Raw genomic sequence first — 22936 nt, 5'->3', positions numbered from 1 at the left:
GAAGAGAGAATGAAAAATGTTTGCACCTTTGGCATTTTGGCGGGAGTTTTGTTATATGCAAACAATCTTTTCGCTGTTAGTTAATTTTGTTGCTAGTGTGATTTTGTTGCCTATAGATGACTTCGTTTTGGGCAATTATTCGGCACAGAGTAAACGGTAGGGCAAAGAGGACAAAATTTGTACGGCACAGTGTAAACGCAAATCAATCTGAAAAAAATTTTTTGCGGATAATATTTATCCGGCACAGTATAAACGGGGTCTTTAAAGCACAATGTCTCAGTTGGTTTAGGATTGTCCAGATTCCATTGAGATGAATTATACAATAGGCGTTGGATGTTCGGCGCTCATTTTTGTGGGTCAGAGAGGACACAAAACTGACCAGAACAACAACGACGAACAACAGACTCTGCTAGGGAGCAAGAAACGAAGGGACACCCCGCCAATCTTTTATGAAAATTGCATTTTATAACAAATTGTTCAGAAACCAGTAAAATAATTAATAATTGTGCGCTTTGTCACAAAAGCATGAAAATTGGTACACATAAACAGTTTTGCATGCTGAGTAAAATGAGCTATAAAAAGTGGTCTTTGACCAACTCCTTGAGAATCTATTCTTAGAATAAGAATGCCATCCCCAGACCTTTAGCCCATTTCTTCGAAAACAGCAGCATAAAAGAATCAATCAATGCCACTATATCAATTCAATCATGTAGAATCTAAAAATAAATGCAACTAACAAGTAAAATTCCAGGAAATACTTTTTGGACACATGAACACTCGTTCCCAGACCTCTAAATAAGGCTATTCGGTAATTGTGCTGGATTTATTTTATAAGTGGGCAATAACGGTTGTAGTATCAAATCTAATGCGCTAAATTCTTACACAAAATGAAAGACAGTAAAATGGTCTCTTGTTGCTATTTTTAAAGCAAATGTACTTTTTCCAAGACTTTTTAAGCTTGATTTTTGGAAGTAATGAAACTTTTGTTGCTTGGTAGCAAAATGTAGAAAAGTTTTTCCCTTTCTTAGACTAGTTAAGACATTCTTTTCTAGATCTTCGAGTTGGGTTTATGGGAAAATCTATAACAGGTACAACTATTGGTAAGTCATGATGCGGACCGATAAATCTTGGGAATGTGCGAGGGATGAACATTCATTCAACTTTCAACAATTATGGCGCAGCAGTTTTCTGTGCTTTAAGGGAGCTTCTCTGGCTCAGATAGTTAATCCAAAGTCACTGCCTTTCATAGTCTCCTTCACAAACCAGAGTTGGGGACACCGAAGAGCCACCTTTTGGCATTTGCAACCTATCTTGCATCCCTTGTTGCATTTGCACGAAATAAATTCCTTGAAGGCTTTAGAGGCATCTGGAAGGTTTGTACAATGTGGCTCATATGAACCGGTCTCATCTTTTATCATCCCAATTCACAAGGAGAGGGGAGCTGCAGCTGCTTTTCCAGAGAATTGTTCCAGATGACTCCTCTTTGGTAAGTAAGTTGCTCTCTTATAACTATCTTATAAGGTTGCAAATGCAACTCTTGGTCTGGGAACGAGTGTTCATGTTTAAAAATAGCATTTTCTTAGAATTTTGCTTTTTAGTTGCATTTATTTTTAGATTCTACATGATTGAATTTATATAGAGGCTTTGAATTGACTCTTTGATGCTGCTGTCTTTGAAGAAATGAGCTAAAAGTCTGGGAACGGCCTTCTCAGTTTAACAAAAGACTTTCAGGGAGTTGGCCAAAGTGCTTATATAGCTCTTTTTTCTTGGCATGCAAAACTGCATGTGTACCAATTTTCATGCTTTTATCACAAAGTGAACAATTCCATTAAAAATTTGATTTAAGCCATCCTACTAACCATCAAAGATTTTGACTTATACATCCATTTGTTGTTTAAAACGGCGTTTGAAAAAAGGGATTGGGATTGTTTATATAGAATTTGAAAACTGATTTATTGTAAATTTCAAATCGTTTTTTGATTAGATATTGAGGATAATGGAAGTATCCAAGAGATATCTTCCCTCCCAAAGTAATAGTACTTGTTGTTGACTTTGTGTTGGCTTTGAGCAGGCTGTTTTACGTGATATTTTACTCGGAATATTTCTCAAAATCATTTTTTTAAATGAATAATTACCCTAGGAACATGATAATTACAATGGAAAGAAGATTTTGTCACACAGCTTTCGCTGGCGTCATACTCACTGCCTGACAAGATCATCAGCCTGATCTCTTGGCACACCCTTTATCAAGGTGAAACATTTCAGATGCTCTTCTAAGGTAACAAGCTCCCATAAGGCATCGATTTGCGGACAATAGCCAAGGCCCATTAGCGCACTGGCCAGCTCAGAGGTAGTGCTGTGTCCATCGAGGAAAACCTTTAAATAATAAAGATACAATAATTGCTTAAATAGAACGAAACATTTCAGTCAAGGATATTGCTGAGTATTAGTTCAATGTGAAATTGTGGAAAAACGAAGATTATGCTCCTTTGTTCATAAAAAGAGTTTAAAAGGCGACTTTAATGATGTGAAAATTAACAAGGTTATGAGAAGGGGCATTAATGTACTGCAAATCGAATAGAAAGAGGCAAAATCTCGGAAAAATGCTCCGAACCAACAACGAACATTATCATAAAAACTACAATCTGCGGTTTAATTCTAATGTTAATTTGGTGTTTACTTTCAGCAGTGCTTGTGATTTTACCAAAGTAACTTTCTTCTTTCTTTTGTTTTCACCTTATATCGATCGTACGTTTCCAAAGTCATTCTTAATATTCACTCATTTATACCTTACACTCTTTTTTATAAGAACCAGTAAAGTTAAGTTCAGGCTGACTGTTCTTAATTTTTTTCAAAAATCTGAGGCTGGATTGTTCTTAACTTGTCTTTAATTTGATAGGGTGTAAGCAATGCGAGCGCTAGATTTTTCGCTCCAGGAAGATAGTCAGGCCTCATTTGCCAAAAAAGTGAGTGTGACAACCTTTATTTGCTGATAGGTTTGAAAATTCACCGAAAAAGCACCCACACGTCGCTAAATTTTCTCCAAAAGAAATAACGTGTCTATTTCCAGCAGAAGGATCTTGAAGCTCTCTTTCATCAATTAAAATCAACGACTCGTAGTTTTGGCACTAAAGATTTCTTATCTTAACTGCATAGAAATATATTCATTTAGCGAAAACCAAACGAAGTACTTTTTATAATCAAGTGCTTCGATCACACGTTGTACTTCCTTTGCTTACAAAAACTAGTTCATGTACCAGTACAATTTTTACCTATAAAATAGTCAATTCAATTTTGACTCTTTAATAATAGTAATCTACATTTATAAAGGATAAGAAACTTGGTCAGCTTGCTCAGAAGCTGCTATCAGTCAAGGTCCTTTAAAATTTTTATTTTGTTTTCTAAGAAGAGCAAACAAGCTTCTTTTAATTCAACAACGCTGTAAAGGCATAAAAAATAGTCGTTTGCTAATGGACTTATAATCCACGCAGACGGTGTTTAGATTGTTTATCTCCCCACAAATTAAATTACTGTTATATTACTGTCATACAATTATATCTCTTCTATCAAGGTACATATACATTAATTTTGAATGGTGAACGGAAGAGGGGGTTCACATTACTTTTGCCTTCAAATATCTAAAATCCAAGACAAACTGTATTTAAACTTTCCAAACCCACCTCCCCCATTTAGCCTTAATATCTCTACTATCAGAGTGCATATGCACCAACATTGAACTAGAGTTTAATATAGGACTTTACATGCATGCTATGCACGTAATTGCTACTCGCATGCATGCTACTCACGTAGAGGTTTTTCCCAACAGCTGTGTCCAGCATTGTTGGTATACCGAAACAAAACATTATAAAGTAAGCATTGGTTGGAATTACCTCCCCGGTTGTAGCTCTATAGTCAGCCGTCATCACATTCAGTGTTGTCGTTTTACCTGCTCCATTAGGCCCAAGCAATCCAAAGATTTCTCCGCGTTTCACGTCCAGGTAGACATCATTGACAATTTTCTTTTTTCCAAAATACTTTCTCAGGCCCTTTAAGGAATTCCAAAAAAAATTATCATGTGCTTAGTTAAGAGGAAATCTATATATCTTAAAGTAATTAAGGTGGAGATAATTCTAAAGATAATAAATGGCGAAGATTTCTGGATTCACTTTCATACCTCTACAATTACCGCTCTATCTGACTGCGCTCCTTGATTACAAAGATCTGTAACGGTTTGGATTTCTTCCTTGACATCTTCATTCATTTCTGTCTGCTCTGTTTCACTTGAATCATCGACTTTCGAAGCAGAAGAAGACTTTCTAGTAAAAATAACAAAAAAATATGATCAGGCAACTGCTTATTTACTTCGTTACCTGGATTTTGAAGATGTTTACACAACGAAAACGTTCTGTACAGCACAACGGTTCTTCTGTTGGCATTGGTCAGTAGAAGAAACCACAAAATAGATTAGTGGTCTCATAAGTATGTTAAAATTCAAGAAATAAAAAGAAATTGATATAGTATTGATATAACAAGCAACCTAAAGAAGAAAACTCAAATAAAGATGGTTGAGCTAGCTTATGAAACAGTAGCTAACATACGACTTCGAAAAATTGTCTGATGACAGCAATTGTGAAAGTCGCAGTAGAAGTTATACCCACTAAAAGCATCTACAGTTCTGCCTATACAGTATCGATCACCTTATGACGATCGCTAGGCAGTAATTATTTGAAATCAATTATATAAATGGTGGCTAACGAGCACAATTAGGTTCAAGGAGATGAAGATGAAAACTGTAACCTTAGTTAAATATTCACAGAAACCAGAGCCACGATTTCGATAAAAAACATGTTTCAGTTATATGTGCTATGGGGTTATAATATATAACTGTAACCATTTCAAAACAACTTTGAAATAATAAAAAAATTTCGTAGCTGAAGCTGCTAATGAAATTACTTCCACTGAACTCTTGTAAGATATAGCATCTAAACATTTGTTTATATTACCTTCCACAGCATAAACTGAAAGGAAACTGCTCTACTCCTCCAGCAAACCAAAGGTCCAAAGTGGCTACGAGGTAGCTGTACAAGAACAGCTGGATAGTCAACCACTGAACTATTTATGATACAGCATCTAAACATTTGTTTATATTACCTTCGACAGCATAAACTGAAAGGAAACTGCACTACCTCCCAGCAAACCAAAGGTCCAAAGTGGCTACGAGGTAGCTGTACAAGAACAGCTGGATAGTCAACCACTGAACTATTTATGATACAGCATCTAAACATTTGTTTATATTACCTTCGACAGCATAAACTGAAAAGAAACTGCACTACTCCTCCTGCAAACCAAAGGTCCAGAGTGGCTAGGAGGTAACTGTACAAGAACAGCTAGATAGTCAACCACTGAACTATTTATGATACAGCATCTAAACATTTGTTTATATTACCTTCCACAGCATAAACTGAAAGGAAACTGGACTACTCCTTTAGCAAACCAAAGGTCTAGAGTGGCCACGAGATAGCTGTACAAAAATAGCTGGATAATCAACCACTGAACTATTTATGATAAGGCATCTAAACATTTGTTAATTTACCTTCCACAGCATGAACTGAAAGGAAACTGGACTACTCCTCCAGCAAACCAAAGGTCTAGAGTGGCCACGAGATAGCTGTACAAGAACAGCTGGCTAGTCAACCACTGAACTATTTATGATACAGCATCTAAACATTTGTTCATATTACCTTCCACAGCATAAACTGAAAGGAAACTGGACTACTCCTCCAGCAAACCAAAGGTCTAGAGTGGCCACGAGATAGCTGTACAAGAACAGCTGGATAGTCAACCACTGAACTATTTATGATAAGGCATCTAAACATTTGTTTATATTACCTTCCACAGCATAAACTGAAAGGAAACTGGACTACTCCTCCAGCAAACCAAAGGTCCAGAGTGGCTAGGAGGTAGCTGTACAAGAACAGCTGGATAGTCAACTAAGAGAAAAAAATGACCGTCAAACAACATTTGTGTGCAGATTAACAATTAGGTGACTTAGTCAAATAAAATTCCAACGATATATTAATTGTAATAAGTAATTCAACGAGTTATTTAACATTCAGTTAGTTAGAAATTCAAAGATTCTGCGATTCGGCAATTCAATGTTTCATCAACTCATCCAACTGATGATTTAGTAGCTATTGTGGAAATCAGTTTTCGATCATTGAAAGCAAGGCAATCCCCAACAACCCAACTGCTTTAAAGATCAATATATCACAACGCCGAGAAGTGGTAAACGGTATGATTAATCTTCATTTTCATAGTTCCTTGTCTATGCTTTTAAAACACGCTAAAGAATTTAACAATTCTAGGATACATAGAATAACAGCATCAAACATTAAAGACAGATTTCTAAGACCAGTATTCTAGGCAGAAACAGTGTATGGCAAAAGATCAGCAATTTTTAAGATACAGCCAAATTGGTATAAACTGATGGACACCTACAACGATAAACGTTATGGGCAATCCATTAGCCAGTGACAACTCAAAGTATTTACTGGCTGGTATTTTGACGTCATTATCTTGAGCGATAAGTGCTTCTACCCTCCAAATCTAATAAGAAAAAGATATTTAAGGTAAATAAAATCAGCAGTACAAAGCTTGATAAACAAAATGACAAAGAAAGGGACAATATCTGTTATCAGCATATTCACTCTTTACTTGGTAAAACCTATCACAGTAACTGGTACTTGTAAATACAATAACTCATAGCTACGTACTTTAATTGATATTTAGTAGTATAAAACAAGGACTGGCGAAGGTTGATGGTACATTATAGCAAACATTTAGATGGGCAACAATGTAAATCCTCAAGCAATTTCCATCACCTGACTCTGCTTTCTTGTAGCCTCATCTGCATTAAAGAGCGCGGCACAAAAACAGTCTTTCTGATTGGTTTGAAACACAAGCGATTGGTCACCTTTGATTGGCCTATAGTTTTGTCCAATCATAGCACAGAAAAAAACAAATTCCAACAAAATTTATATACTGGTGTTCATGGAGCCTATTGGCTTTGGAAAACCAATCGGTGGTTAGTCATAAGAGGAAGTATATATACACTAACCCTGGTTATAAAGTATAAGCCCCCCATAACTGCGTACGGAGGGTCGAGAATGAGGAAGACCAAGTGAACAATGGAAACTGCTTTTTCCATCTCAATGCTGCCAGATACCATATCAGTAATTGACACGGCCATATAGGGTCCAAGTGCTAGCTGTAGAAATAAGAAGTTTATTTACAAATATTGAATTGAATAAAAACACAAGGAAACAGTTTACCCAATTTAGTTGAAGCTGCAACTTAAGGAAATCTTTAACTCGGCAATATTTGTTTAGATCTTCTTTTGCATACAATACCATATGTTTATACTTGTCATATTTATATAATCAAGATAATTTTAGATAAACAAACAAAGCAATCAAACAAAGAAGAAAATAAAATCACAACTAAGCAACTCAAGAAACATACAACATAAACGACGAAACGAACAGGAAATACTACAAAAGTTGGTTTGATAAGCATATAACGCTAACAAGACAAGAAACGGAACGATAAAGTAAGAAAAGGGTAAAAGTACACCAGGGGTGGTGAAAACAAAGCAGAAAGCAAAAAGCCACTGGTAAAGAAGGAGCGTTAAACGAGGAAACTAGCGAACACCGCATATACATGGTAAATGAATAAAGCCTAATGATCTTGATAAAAACAAGCATTCAACGTAGGATGCGTGTAATTTCGCTACAACAAGCAGTGAAAATAAAACTTAAGGAGATCAAATTTGAGGCAAACTATTCTTAACTTAGAGTAAAATAAAGCAAGGTACGTTTCTACTTTTTTCACTTTTTTCACTTTTTTAATTTTTTCTCAATATCAGTCACGCATGATAGCAGAAAAGTTAAAAATCTGTTGGGTTGCTCCACGTTTCAAGCCTACATGCATATCAACTATATTCAACTCTTCTATTTAGGAAACGAACTTCTTATATAAAGTGAATAAAGAGCACACTTACAAACATGAGTACTGTGCCCATGACATTCTGAATTGTTTCCCATTTATTAAACGCAAATGATATGACATATGCAAACAGGAGTGACACTGGATTATAAAGCAAAAAGAGCAAAAACACGCATCCAAGTGCCGTGGAATTGTTTAGTGACTTGATGTCGAAAGCAGCAATGAGTATAAAGACGATGACGGTTGGGATGATATACAATAAAAGATCGCCAACAAGAAAGTGGAGCCAATAGACCCATCGACTGACGCCTGACACACGAAGCTGATGACGCAGCCCTTCCTATAAAAGGGAAAAACATGACCACATTAAGATAATATAGCATTAGATGTATACAGCCCCGTTATGTGATATAATGTTATGCAATGTCACGACACGTCACGTCACGTCATGTCACATTATGTCACGTAACGTCATGTCACGTCGCGTCACGTCATGTAATATCATGTCATGTCATATAATATCATGTCATGTCATGTAATATCATCTCATGTCATGTAATGTCATGTAATGTGATGTGATGTGATGTCATGTCATGTCATGTCATGTCATGTCATGTCATGTCATGTCATGTCATGTCATGTCATGTCATGTATGCATTTCATCACACGGTCTTCCTCTAGTGTTCTAGTATATTCTAGAAGCAAATGTCGACATCTAACATATTGATTTGAAAGTAAATGACCGATAAAATTTGCCTTTTCGACATCATTTACTCATACAGTCAATATGCCATCAGAACATAATGCGCACTAAGCAACTTGCCACCCAATACTTCATTGCCTCTGGTTGGAGTTCGGGCGGGTTTCGGGCCTAACAACAAACATGTTACCTGTCTGGTCTTGACCACTTCAATTGAAAATCCATTGGGCATAAATGCAAAAGTCAAGCCAAGAAGCAGAATGGCGGCCATCGCATCATTGTCGTAGGTCCAAGGGACCTTGAGGGACTGAAATGGTTTCGTCTTTGCTGATATTGGATTCCGTTTTCCGGAGTATTGATGGCTTGCCTTCTTCAGTGCAACAATCAGCTCGAGATTGCTCATCGTGTTAATTCCAACTGGAATCGAGTATAAACTCGTGTCGTTGTACCTTACAACATAAGTAGCCTGCAAAGATTGGGCTCCTGTAAAATCATGTCTCCCATATCTTACAGCATAGAGCAATAAACTACCAACGAATTACAAAATGAAACACGAAAAAAATGCAAGCTATGTGCTAGAAATTCTATAGAGATGAGAGACATGGTATAAACATTATATATGGCGAGAAAATGTAAGCATCCAGCCGTGAAGAATTTCATAAAAAGAACAAAAATGGCTCTTGAATGACAAGCCCGAGACTGTCTACAATGGTTTGAAATTAAAAAGGGGAAGTGACAAGGTTTCTACATTGTCGTTATCATGAGGAAAAAATCAGTGACGGACACTTCAAAGGATCTTTAAAGAGTGAAAATAAGATGAAAAACATGACGAAATGCAGAAGTGGTTAAGAATAAACATAACCAAAATATACAAATGTAATTTTACATAAGAAGAAAAAGTAGATCTGGGTTATGAGCATAGCAGATAATGATTATATTTGTATCGGATAAAAGTCGAGTTTTGATGCACCAGATGACAAAGCATATGTAGAGGTAAAATCCGCGTGGCTTTGAGAAAATTATTTTTACTACGGTTTTAAGCCTGATTTCCACTAGTCAAATTCTTTCACGCGAATCGAATAAAGAGCCGTAATGATAAAATTGGACCGTGGTCTACTTTCTGCGAATCGAATTTTTTCGCTGCGAAATTTGAGAACATGACAGCAAGCATTCTCACATTAGAAAAAATTCGATTCGCGCGGAAGAAATCGCCTAGTGGAAATCAGCCTTCAGGTTGGAAGTGAAAGTTGAAAGGAGACCAACTTCTCAGGGAAACACAGCTTCCCTCTAATTGGAAACACATTCGGCGAATTCGCTGAAAAATTCGCGGAAGAATTCGCTGAAGAATTAGCTAAAGTGGAAACAAGCCTTTCGAGTTTTTCAAGTTTTGAAAATGATGCTTTAATTGCAGTGCAAAAGATGAATGGAATAGCCATTTGATTTTCAGTCATTCCGTACAATAAGCCTATTTGCAATACATATATAAATTTGCATTTCCAACGTAAAACGAATTGTTAAGAATGATAACACTAAGACCTGGCATTACGTCACGTTTAATAATTACCTGTCCATTTAGCGTGTCATATGTACGAACGTCGAACCCTAGATCATGAGGTACGGGCGCCGTTGCTATGGAATCCACGACTGAATACCCAAGGCTTTCGTTGTAAGCGGCTTGGATTATGTCTTCTATACTATTCTTGGTGCTGTTCTGAAACAGCGCCTCCGTGTGATCTTTAAATGAGACACCGACACCTCCTTGCTTGATATATGTGGACGGGGGCAATGAGAGGCCCTTTACAATAGCTGCTGTCCCGGATGTTGCTGTTTTGCGAAGTAATACCAATCCAACAATTGCAAAGATTGGTGGAATGACGACTTGAAACAAAATCTTCATCGGGCTTCTTAATGTGCTCCAGAATCTAACCTGAAGATAGGAAAAAAAGAAAATCATGTGTGGATGTTCAAATATGGTCAAACTGAAATTTTAAAACGGAAGGCAAATCCAGCTAGATTCAGCCCGTTTCAACAAGACTGATGAAGATTCGCAAACAGCTACCTTTAGCAAAATAAAATAGGATTTGGTTAGTTTCTTAAAAACATGAAATTAAAATGGTCTGAATGGTTAAGAAATCAATGCCAGAACAATCACACCGCAGTAAAAAAAGAAAAAATTATAACGCATTCTAGGACTGCAAATTATATATTGTACAAGGATCTGTCTTTTAGTCCTTAATTGAATGACTGAAGCTGGAGTAGCATTTTAGAGATTGTTGAAGTTTGTTTCCTATTTGGGCTTTAAAATTATTTATATCTTCAATGCTTATTTAATGTATAGAAATAATCGTCTTTTTTAGTCTCATGAAGTAATAAATTATTTTTTCAAAACTTATTTGATACAAATCAGCAGATTTGAGCGCTATTGTTCTTTGGCGTAGTTTATTATTCAGTATGTTGGAATCCTAAAAACCTTAGAGGAAATTGAAAGCAAAAGTATGAGTTCAACTCTATTTTGGAATACCTGTAGTTGGTCTAGGTACCTATTTGAAATTCAACATAAACCTTGAATGCATAACCTATTTCAGATGTAGCAAGAAAGTAAAAGATCTAACATGGATTTAGTATTGTCTCTTTAAGTATAACTTAAATTTAGCATAATTAGGCATAGACCAAGCAGAGGTATTGAATTTGTTACCTTTATGATCAAATACAATGCCATTTTTTCCATCTTGATTTTTCCTTCAACTCATTCTTATTTTTTAACGGATAAAATCAATTTTCATAAACTGTTCATTGTAAGCTTCAATAACAGACTATTATTTCTTCAGTAAAAGCAGCTATGCTGTGTCGGGCAATCATTGGAGGGTGCCCTTTTCTATACTTTATGTTTGTAAAGATACCATAAATTAATTTTTGAAAATATAATTTTTCCTATAGTCACATTTAAACTTAAGAAAACATGACTGTACCTGCTTACAATAATCGAAATAATAACTAAACTCTCAAAGTATGTGTTCATAATTTTATCCATGTTTTCCGATAACTGCCCCAGTTCAAAGAATTTTTGAAGAGATGGCGTTTAAAAGGGAGCGCGATTTTTGCACTTCAACATTTTTATATGTGAATTAATTTGATGCAGTCCTGTAAGATGATACGGTTATATTTTCATGTAAGTTGATAGGAATGGCCCCAATACCGAGCCTTGGTGTACACCTGCATTGACTTCTCGTAGTAAGAGCTAATCCCTGTGTAAAGCAGTAGCCGGTAAACTAATTATTAACCTTACCCTAAAGGCATCGCAGTAGACAGCGTAGTACCTGATAACTTATAGCGTCTTCTTAAAGACCAACCTAAAGTGATTTTAAGGTATATTTTCATCAAAGTTGAGATATATTTTTGCTAGATTTTCTAAAAGTGCGTCTTTTGATTAATTACCTTTGCTAAAGAAAACTGTCATTTTTTTAAAAAAGATAACGCACAAATACGCATGCATAGCTTTGGATAGGATCAGTTCTGTCTGTATCCAATAAGTCCATATGACCTATTATTCAAGTATTTCTAATGATATTTAAATGATGGTGCAAAGCCTACATGGAAAATTACCTCAAGCAATGCTGTGAGCTGCAGCCACATCTGCATTAACAATCCTTTAGTGGTAATACATTGCATTTCAGGCACATTCACCCGAACATCATTCGTTGACAAGCGAGGCGCCTTCAAACCATCGTCTATAACCAGATTTTCTGTTGATTCCTGTGTCTGTGGGTTGATCACGCCTTCTGATATTTGGTTCTCATCGTCGTCTAGTTTGAGAAACACTTCTTCCAGTGTTGTCATTGATACACCATAACTTGTGACTCCTATATTAGAAGCACTGCAAGGCTCGTTCGTTGGGTTTGCCTCCTCAAGGGATGCAAAAAGATCTACAAAACAATCATAGACAGAGCGTTAGCAAATAAACACACCATAGTCGTTTAAAAGGTGCCTGAAAATCATAACAGCATGCCACAAATAGATAGAAATAAACAGCAAAATTTTATTAGAGATTTGAAAAATTCCACCAGGAGCAAGATTACACAATATCACACTGTCATATTTCCGAGAATAAAGGGAGCCTTTTCATGTATATATAATTTAACATACAATTACTTTCTAACATGCAAAAGGAGGTGGTTTAGAATAACAAGAAAAACTCTAATATTGTAATATTGTTCGAGTAACAGATTCCATTAATATGAAAATAATTTCAAACCAATTCAAGCTCGAACATACGAAGCACTCAACTGTTGACGTTTAACAGCCAAAATTGACATAATAATAATAATGAAAATCATTTCTTTTTACAGGGTTTCATCTCAGCAACAAATGTGCTTGCATCAATAAGTGCCCTGTTAGATTGGCTTCATTGCTAAGGAAAGCAGGAGAATGGAACTTTGTACTCATTTGAAAGGAGAAATTTGTACCTATTTGAAGTACTGTAAAAGACATACACTTAGTAAACAAACAAGCAATTGAGGATGCCCTAGTGACGCTCAAATAGAGCGTGCCTTTGATCAGAAGCTCACATCCTGCTCCTAACATTAACCACGGATACTTTGCTTTCACAATTAAAGTAACTTTCATCCTTCACAAAAAAATGATACTGAACCCCTCATTCTACTAGAACAATGTCATTACCTGGAAACTGGTCTACACTTTTCATCGGAAGTCTAAAATTGAGCTCTTTGCCATGGACTCTTGACATTTCAGCACCGGACACTTTGCCTGTTACCAAGTCAACAATTTTGTCTCTGTCAGCGTCTTCTTCAGTGACCATGCTAAAAAGCAAGTTGCAATAACACATTTTCAAATTCAACATGTAGCTACAACGGCGGATAGAAAACAGAGGGCAACCTGCTGTTAAGATAAATTTTTTCAATTATTAAGCACTTTTTTAATTTTCACCTACAATTTCTCCACCTTTATTTTCACAGATGTAGCCAGTATTATAACTTAGCTTCACACAAAATAATAAATTTCGCAATAATTATTAACCTTGGGGTACCTTGCCCCCATCGCTCTTCCATTATTTCCACTTCTGTGTAAGAGGACAGACAAGTCAACATCGGCAGAACTTTTGGGCATATTTGTTATTATTATTTTGCCTTCGCAGTTGTAAGTTTTGAGACTGACCAACAAATTTCCGAAAAAGTGTGGGATCATACGAGCTTCAACTACATTGTTAGCCTTACCTAAGGTAATAGCCAACTCCGAATCGACTTTTAAGGTAGAGTGATGATCCTGCGCAGCGTAGTTTTCCTTTTGATAAGACAGCTTTGTAATCTTTGAAAAAAGAAAAGTCGAAATCAAATTTGTATGGGAAGTTATGATAGGAAAAAAACTTATTTCTACACTATGATTTTAGATGTAGAGCAGGGTAATGAGTTTAGAGAAAAATTGAGATGAAACGCATGTGCTGATTACAGATTAAGGTATTGCATGATGGGAAGAGCTGTACCAAGACAGCGGTTAAACCCACTGCCTGGAACAACGGTTAAACTGTGAGTTATTTCGATAAATCTTAAACATTTTACTTAAATGAAGCTGAAATGTTAGCTGAATTGACCTTTGACATAAAAAACAAACAGTTTACTTCGCAGTCAAAAACGGTGAGATTTACCTTTCCATTTTAAAATTTCTGGTGAAATTAGAAGCTAATACAAAGAAACTGAAAGTGATGGTTGCATATTACAACTCTCGCTCAATATACTCCTTTTTGAAATTTACTCATTTTGCTTATATGATAACCGTTTACAGAATCCCTAGTTGGCTAATTTTTGAAAGTTAAGAATCTCTCCTAGTGGAGAACTGAGGTCCCCAAGAATTAAAAAAAAACGCTTCCGTTTTGTTAGTTCGATGTCCTATTTTTGTGATTTGGCTGATTATTCCTAATGTTCGATATTTTATGTAAGTTGTGTGTGTCACTTTATCCACACGTAGACTTGATAACAAGTACATGCTCGAAACGTCGAGTTTTTAACAATCTAATTCGTTTTGTTACTTAATTTATTCACTCATTATATAGTCGTCACTCCTAATGTACCCCTGGAAACTCTCATGATTTCTTCATATCGCAATTCCACTAGACGTGCATTATGTTCCCACAATTTCTTCATCAACATGGGATATACCGTAGAAATGTTTACTTTTGCGCCTTTTGAGTTTACGATTGTATTCCCGTAGAATCTACTAGCCAATGAAACTGTAATTTGTATATTCATAATTTATTCAGATCAACCTTAGTTCTTATCCAGTCTTTTAAATCTGATTCAATGCCTTACAAGTAATCTTTTACCTAGAATAGCTAGAATATTTTCCTCAAAGTACATAAATGGCGAAGAAGAAAACTTTCTGCCATCTGGGCTAATAGCTAAGGTCAAGCCTCCAACAATGTAAATTCTATATTCCAATTTTCTGCTACGCAGAAGCCAGCAGGCGCGAGGATGGCTCAGTTGTTAGAGACGCTGACTACAGACCCAAGGGTCCGTGGTTCAAGTCCCTGGCATGACCAAACTTTCACCCAAAGTGAGGAGAGTCGCAATCTCTATGTAATTCCAGGCGTAGGAATCACGAGGTGTGGTCACATCGAGAGGAAGGACCAGGACACTGCTCGATAAGCATAGCTTCTCAGTGTCCTAGAAACTACCTTCGGATGCTAGGTAGAAACAAATACATATACAAATACAAACCAGCAGGCCTTTTCTTCCACATGAAAATGATGAAAGAACGATTCATGCTTAAAATATAGACTTAAACTGAGGTACTTCTGGTAAACAGAGACAAAGAGTTGGGGAAAATGCAGAAAACATTTTGCAGTTTTGTTTACCGTATTCTTTTCAAGGGACAATTCTATCTATAGAAGACAAAGTCCTTTATTCCATGTAGAACTAGACGAAAAACTGATTAGTCATATAAAAACCCATATAGTTAGATTCTAGGCATTCCCTAACCTGCCAAAATATCGGCTTCATCCATGAAGTGAGTTGTCAAAAATATCACTCTGTTTTCTTTCTTCCCTTGAAGAAGCTTCCAGATGTATCTGCGGGAACTCGGATCCATACCACTTGTTGGTTCGTCAAGAAAAACAACCTATGGAAAAAGATGCGATACAAAGATGAAATGAAATTGAAGTAATATAGGCTGCCTTCTCCCCGTCAAAACTATAAATCCATATCTTACTGCAGTTGAGCTCTTCCCAAAGTTGACTTCCAGCTCTTTCTCTTTTTAACCCCTTGCTGCACCATCTGGCATATATTCAAACCTATTCAGAATCTTAACAGGTGAACGCAGACATTGTCACATAACACCAGTATTGAAGAGCCTTCATTGGTTGCCAATTACAAGCAGGATAGAGTACAAAATACTCATGTTAACCTTCAAGTGTGTAAAAGATCTAGCGCTGAACTATCTAAGAGAATTATTAAAATTATGCAAGGCTTCTCGTTGGACTGGATCTGCTGGTGACGAACTATTATTAGATGTAGGAAGGCCAAATTAGTCACGGCTGGTGTTCGTGCTTTCATAAATGTTACCCCTTCCCTCTGGAACAAACTTTCCTACTCAGTCAGAACATGCAACACTTTAGAAACGTTTAAAACTTATTTGAAGACACATTTATTTAGAGAGTATTTTATTGAATAAATTGTTTTTAATAATTAGATTTAATAAAAACATTGTAAACTTTTACCCCTTTTCAACATACATTTTAAATTAGACTAAATATTTTCAATTGTAATGCGCCTATGAGCCCTGTGGATATATGGCACAATATAAGTGTTTTTATTATTTATTATTATCATTATTATTATCAAAGGCACTATGTCATGTCATGTCCGTTCACCTTAGAAAATATTCCCAAAGACGCATTTCTAATCCAGAATTAGTCAAGTGCTGCCAATTGGATAATGTAACAATAGCCCATTGTACTATGCAACCAACAGGACTTTACAGGTATGCAACCAACCAATAGGGCCAGGGTGGCCATGCCCCCACCCACTTTTTTGCGAAGCAAGAAGTTTTAAAGCTGCAGTAAAATGGGAAAGAGCCTTGGCCCCCTACTCTTTCTAGCCTGCCCCCCCCCCCCCCCACTTTCAAATCCGTGGCGTAGGCCATATTCTAAGTTGCAGCGCCGAGTTTCATGCTCAATGCGATCAACATGCAACTGTAAAATGAATTTCTATATGATATCTTTGCAATTTTATTTCCGCTAAAAATTAATTCAGATCAAACCAAGGCTTAATAAACAAAAAAATAGAATATACACTTTCTCACATTGTGTACAAAAATTGCGATTGCCCTTTCTAACTCTAAAGAAAACCAAACTCATTTCTCCCCACTATTGACATCCTCCCTTGTTACAAAACACTTTTCCTCTCTGATTCGCGACGAATGCTTGAAAACTGGTACGGTCCGGGTCCTATATAACGATAACACTCCTTCCTGCATTACCTACTTACTTTAATTCAAACATGCTTGATTCTGATTAACAATCTTAATTACGTTGTTAAAAAAGACGTAAAGAACACTCATGCCAAGGTTTTTGGATTTTTTAGGGTGAATTCAGAGTTTAGTGGAATTCAATAACATAACTTCACAACAACTTCTTTCTTTAGATTTAACACGGGTAGCCTAACTTTGAGCAAAACGATAACTTTTTCTAATGCTCAAAGATAACGCTAGATTCTTTTTATTAGCAGAAAAGCAAAAATGTCAAGAGAAACCGAAAAAAACCGAATTCACGCAAAGCCTTCATAAGACCTTTGAGAAACGTCATCTGGTTTGATCGAAAGCTGAGCGTTATACCATTATTACACTGCAAAATACACGCATAAAAAACCGAGATCGATCAGCCGGTAATTAACAGGAATGGGGCACCGCCTTAAAGATATTTGTGGGAGAACACATATGGCTAAGTTATTAGTTTTCATCATAACAGAAAAATGTTTTACCTTTGGGTCGCCGATCAAAGCAATACCAACACAGAGTTTTCTCTTCTGCCCACCACTTAAAGTGCCTGATACTGAATCACTTTTGTCGAACAGATCAACTTCCTTTAAGGTTTTCTCAACCTTTCAAAAAGAAAAATACTGAAATGAATACTCATCCATATTCTGAGACTCAATAACGTCTTGTGAATGCCAATCTGCCGTCAATACAAAATTAAACAGCTGCTTTGCATCTTGTGCAGAGCATGTAATGCAGAAATGTAATATCGAGAAAGCAATCAAAATAACATTACGATACATCTACCAAATGTTCTGTCTAAAAGTGTACAATTTCAACGTACAGACTGTTTTCAACTACAGAAAAAGAATTCCTTTCATATTTTGAGTTTAACTTTATTGACAGAAAAGGAAGGGAAACTGGGGCTTTAATTTGGAATTTATGTAGTAATATCCCTCAAGTGAATTCCAACGCAGATTTACCTTTTAAATTCGAAATATATTGCTTAAAAATGGAGAGAAACAACCTACTTAATTAATCAGAAAATATAGTCTTGCTTAAAAGATAGCGACGCTGCATTTTTACTTTTTAAAGAAGAGAGGCACTGAAAGTAGCATGATAAAAGGTCCTAGGAATCTCTTTACACTGAGCTATTTAATCAAACTTGGCTATTCAAACATTTTCTGTAATGCATGCACAGCTGGCGAGTTAGAGAAACAAATATATACAATTATATATTAACAAACAAATGTTTTCATAATTCTAATAAAACTTAGAAATAAAAGAAATAAAAAACCAAAACAGCGCCATAAACAACAAAAAGAGTGAAATTTAACACTGGGAAAAATGTCATCCAGTATTTTATTAGAAAAAAGACTGCGAATTAAATCTTTGCTTCCCTTCAAATTAAACCTAAATCTTGTATAATTCACTTTGGTTTTTCGGAATGAGTCCTTACCATATCGTTGATTTCGGATGTTGGAACTCCTTTGATTCCAGCAAATATCTTCAAATGTTCTCTTGGTGTAAGCTGCGGGAATAGGATATTTTGCTGCGGACAGAATCCTAGAGATCAATGAAAAAGCAGGTTTACTTCCAAAACAACCAGGCAATAGTTACAGAGCTGATTTTTAGAAGAAGCTTCTACAGCTTGAAATGACAAATTTGAGAATATGATTGAAACACTCGTAAGTTCTCGAACACAATCGTTAAACTGACACATATAAGCATAATTTGCTACACTGATCTGCTTTAAACCAGTAGAAACTTGGAAAGGATAAATTGTGCAGTGAGAAAGACAAATCATGAAGCCACAAACTGGGTTTCCATCATGAAGGGAGAAAAATGAATTACAATCATTCTTAATTCATTTAAATAAAGGAAAAATCTAAATCCATCTACATCATCACTAATTTCCTCTCGACCCATTCCAGTTGTGGTTGTTGCAATGGCCCCTAGTGCGAAAACTCCTCTATCATGACTGGCCCGGTGCACATTGCGATCGATGTCGCGATAGCTTCCCTATGAACTAGCCTGCGTGCAGACTCCATGGAGGAGAAAACATTCCAAAACCCTTCCCGTCTGGATTTTACTCCTTCGTAGAGTCTGCACGCAGGCTACTATGAACTTTGTAAAGCGGAGGGCAATATGTGTGAGTAGATTTCAAAATACTCTGGTCATGTCACTCGATCACATTTTCTCTCAGTAAGGAACACAGAGAAGTACAAGAGAAAGGGAAAAACTGAGAGAAAGAGATAAGAAATGGTTTACAGATAAGGAAAAGATAAGGAAGTGGATAATGAAGGAAGGAGAAGATTAAGAGAAATATAGATAAAAAAGGAGAAGTGATAGAAAAAGAAAAGATGGGAAAGAAAAAAAATGGGAAAAAAGTTGAAATTTAAGAGCAAAAGAACAGTGGAATATGGGCGGGGGGAATAAAGACGATAAGCATAAGAAAAATCGAAGGAAGAAAAGCAGAATGAAACCATTATTAGTTAAAAGATTGTTAAAAACAATGTCCTGGAACATTTTACCTTGAAAATAGTTAAAAAAATTTCAAAATGGTAGAAACGAACAAACGATTGTGGAAACGGATAGAAACCAGTAGCAGAGGACGTAAGATGGCAGAAAGTAATAAAAAACAAAAGCCAAATGCCAACAACTTTAATGGATAATTGGCAGAGACATTGGACATATTTCGGATTGTTATATATTTGGTAATCTACCTGTGTTTCTGAATGGCCTATTTAGATCCACAAACAAGTATATAGATTTTCTAGCTTGGGATTTTTTATCGTTATTCTGCTGCTTTATACTCTGAAGAAATGAAAAAGATTGCTCTTCTCAAAGCCAAATGGAAATATAACAGGCAAGTATAAAAAAGAGAAAAGTGAAAAGGAAAGATAAGGTCAGAAATAAACAGAGAAAAGATAATACACCGCAAGCAACATCTTCAAGGGGAGAAAACGTACCTAAGACAAGTGGTTTATTCATTTTTGCAGATAACATAAAACCAGGACAAAACTATTTTGCATGCAAAAAGGAGTAGAGTATATTTGTACAGTGGATGAACGGATGAAACAGACCTATACGAGCTAGCCTGCGTGCAGACTCGACTGGTTTTCCCAGAGATGAATTTAGTTGAATGGAAAATTGAGTGTTTCTTTTTCATTCAACTAAATTCATCTCTGAGAAAACCAGTCGAGTCTGCGCGCAGGCTAGGGAGGAGCGAAAAGATTGCATCAGAAGATAGGAAGAGCGTGGTTAACGGGGACAAAAATGCACTGCCACAGCCTTCAAAAGATCATAACAAAGGTCTGTTAAATTTGGGACATAGAAAGAACTGCAAGGTACTGCTTTAAAATAAGACCTGATCGATTCAGTGTTCTTGAATGTTGTTTTCTAGAAAATAAGATAGTCAACGGTTCATAATTTAACAATATAGATTCAATTCAACAACTCACCCACAACCTTTCGTATTTTGTCCATATCGTCAGAAATCCGGATGCTGTTTCCATAAAGCATGGCACTGCCACTAGTTGGAGAAAGCATTCCAGTCAAAACTGCTATCAAGGTACTTTTCCCAGCCCCGTTGTGTCCCAGAAGAGCTGTGATTTGCCCTTCGTAAACATCAAGACTCACACCTGGAAAAAATTGCACGCATCAGGGTCTCGTTCATATACATTTTACTGCCATAAATCCTATTCTAGCATCGGAAGAATGCTGTCAGGCGATAGAAGGGTGAAATTCATAATAATATTCTATTGCATTTTTTGCTCTTTTTCTACCTAAATTCCGAAAGTAGTTCTTAGGACACTGAGAAGCTGCGCTTGTTGATCGGTTTCCTCATGATTTCTTCATAAAGAGAGCTAGTGGCTATACCACTAAAAGTGACGTTTAGTCGTGTCAAAGACTCCACCACGACCCTTGAATCTGTAGTTCGCTATCCTATTCGCTGAGTTATCCTCACACCATATCTAGGTGTATTTACATTTTGTGATCGAAGCAGGCAACAACAACATAAACAATCTTTGCTAGCTACTAAAAGCGCTATACTGCAATAGGAAGGACATCTGTTAAAAGGATATTTCCTGCGAAACATTTCTCTCTCTTTCTTTAAACATGTGTATTCATAGGTTCATTGTGTACTTTTTCACTTGACAAATAAAGTTTATTTTGTTTTTCATTCACTCGGTTACTATCGCGTTCTTTTAGTTAGTACTAAATAGCTGATTATATCTAATTAATTCAAATAAAATGATTAAAAAACCGAGATGCCGATTCATGTAGAATAGCAACACGGCAAATCACTACATTTAGCTGCCTAAGGCCCCTTCTTTGCTAATGTTCTAAGGCATTCTATTCGATGCAAGAATCGACTTACCATCGAGTGCCTTCAATTCCTCTTTCTTCTTCTTGAAAATTTTCTTCAGTCCACGAATGCTGATATGGGAAGATTATAACAAGATCAAGAATAACAATGTCTCATAGGCAATAGGCATAAGGCGAATAGAATTACTGGTCAGCACAAACCTAACAGCCAATTATTACAATCATATCATATAAAAATATTCGAAAAATACTGAAATTTTTAGGCAAAGCAAGAATAAAACAAAGATAAGAAATACAATAAATATTAAGTTTTAATTCGTTTCATGCTTAAAACTTCTTAAAAATACCAACCTGATTGCAAGTTGATCGGCCATGTGTTCAGGTAACTCCTCCACATCAGCTTGAGGTTCATCATGCCTTACAGAATGGCCTCTAAACAATGAAGGCTTGCGGTCGCGCTTTGATGATAGTCCCTTCCAAAACGATGGTTTGAAACAAAAAAAGCATTCTTTTCTTTGGCCATATTCCCCAGGAAAGACCGAGTCAAGATAAATGGCCAGTAACAAGTAGAGAATCGTGTCAATAAACAACAATGCAAGGCCATAAGATACTGGGAAATCTCCTTTACTGCCAATGTTGCTCCAAGTTACACCTAAAGAAACATAGTCGAAACAGATCAGATTAGAATTTGACCAAAATATATTCTTGAATCTGGTCCCTAAGTACTTATGAATTTGGAATATTTTCTGATGCAAGCTAATTCAAAAGCGGGTCTTCAACAAAGATAGAAGGACTTATAGGAGCAAGAGGATCAAGTAGGTCAAGAGGGTAAACATTCCAAAGTTTACAAGCTATGGGAAGGAAAGATGAGTTATGGGTGAGAGAAAGAGCATTTAGGTACGGAGATAGGAATGCGTGAGCATAGAAACAGTTTATAATGTTTCGAAAAGATTTCAGGGAACCCAGGATCACATCTCTGATCTCCTGGGAGCAACATTCATTGTAGAATCTGTAAAAAGTTGATTGTTCAGCAACAAAACGCCGATGAGGAAGATGAAATTTTGTGAGGTGATATTTGATGACGCGAGTGGTTATTCATTGGGAGTGCCACCCAAAATATGAGAGTTATACTCCGAAAATATATATTTGAGACTTGTGAATTGTAAAAAGTTGTAAGGTTAGAAAACCCCTGTGCCCTAGAGAGGAACCCAAGATTTCTGATGTTTATGTATAGCAAGAGAAGAATCTGAAGATTTCCAAGTAAGGTTAGATAATACAAAAAGGCCAAGCTCTGTATAACAAGGAAGTAGAAATATCATTCGTGAAAACAGAAAGTACCATTCATGAACAGGAGAAACTTCAGGAATACGCTTCTGTGAAATGATTACCTGTTTGATTTTACTTTGATTAAACCTAACG

At 36.3% G+C, this 22936-nt stretch overlaps 1 protein-coding gene across 1 annotated transcript in view; it reads right to left on the bottom strand.

The window, feature by feature from the left end:
* LOC135692001 (cholesterol transporter ABCA5) overlaps window positions 1-22936 on the bottom strand; it is a 41415-nt gene that overhangs the window by 10079 nt on the left and 8400 nt on the right. Inside the window, exons 4-21 of the mRNA XM_065210016.2 lie at window positions 21869-22169; window positions 21570-21628; window positions 20650-20829; window positions 18645-18751; window positions 17692-17811; window positions 15694-15832; window positions 13936-14026; window positions 13382-13521; window positions 12308-12627; window positions 10269-10631; window positions 8895-9170; window positions 8060-8344; window positions 7118-7267; window positions 6499-6606; window positions 5890-5990; window positions 4175-4316; window positions 3891-4046; window positions 2204-2376 (exon numbers count right to left, since the gene is read on the bottom strand). Coding sequence (XP_065066088.2) covers window positions 2204-2376; window positions 3891-4046; window positions 4175-4316; window positions 5890-5990; window positions 6499-6606; window positions 7118-7267; window positions 8060-8344; window positions 8895-9170; window positions 10269-10631; window positions 12308-12627; window positions 13382-13521; window positions 13936-14026; window positions 15694-15832; window positions 17692-17811; window positions 18645-18751; window positions 20650-20829; window positions 21570-21628; window positions 21869-22169 — 3211 coding nt within the window. The remainder of the gene's footprint in view (window positions 1-2203; window positions 2377-3890; window positions 4047-4174; window positions 4317-5889; window positions 5991-6498; window positions 6607-7117; window positions 7268-8059; window positions 8345-8894; window positions 9171-10268; window positions 10632-12307; window positions 12628-13381; window positions 13522-13935; window positions 14027-15693; window positions 15833-17691; window positions 17812-18644; window positions 18752-20649; window positions 20830-21569; window positions 21629-21868; window positions 22170-22936) is intronic.

The sequence above is a fragment of the Rhopilema esculentum genome, chromosome 13 (assembly GCF_057945365.1).
Source record: "Rhopilema esculentum isolate cy_ngs chromosome 13, ASM5794536v1, whole genome shotgun sequence".
In the NCBI taxonomy this organism is placed as follows: Eukaryota; Metazoa; Cnidaria; class Scyphozoa; order Rhizostomeae; family Rhizostomatidae; genus Rhopilema; species Rhopilema esculentum.
Note: the sequence above shows the minus strand (reverse complement) of the source record. Positions and strands in the feature narration are given on the sequence as shown.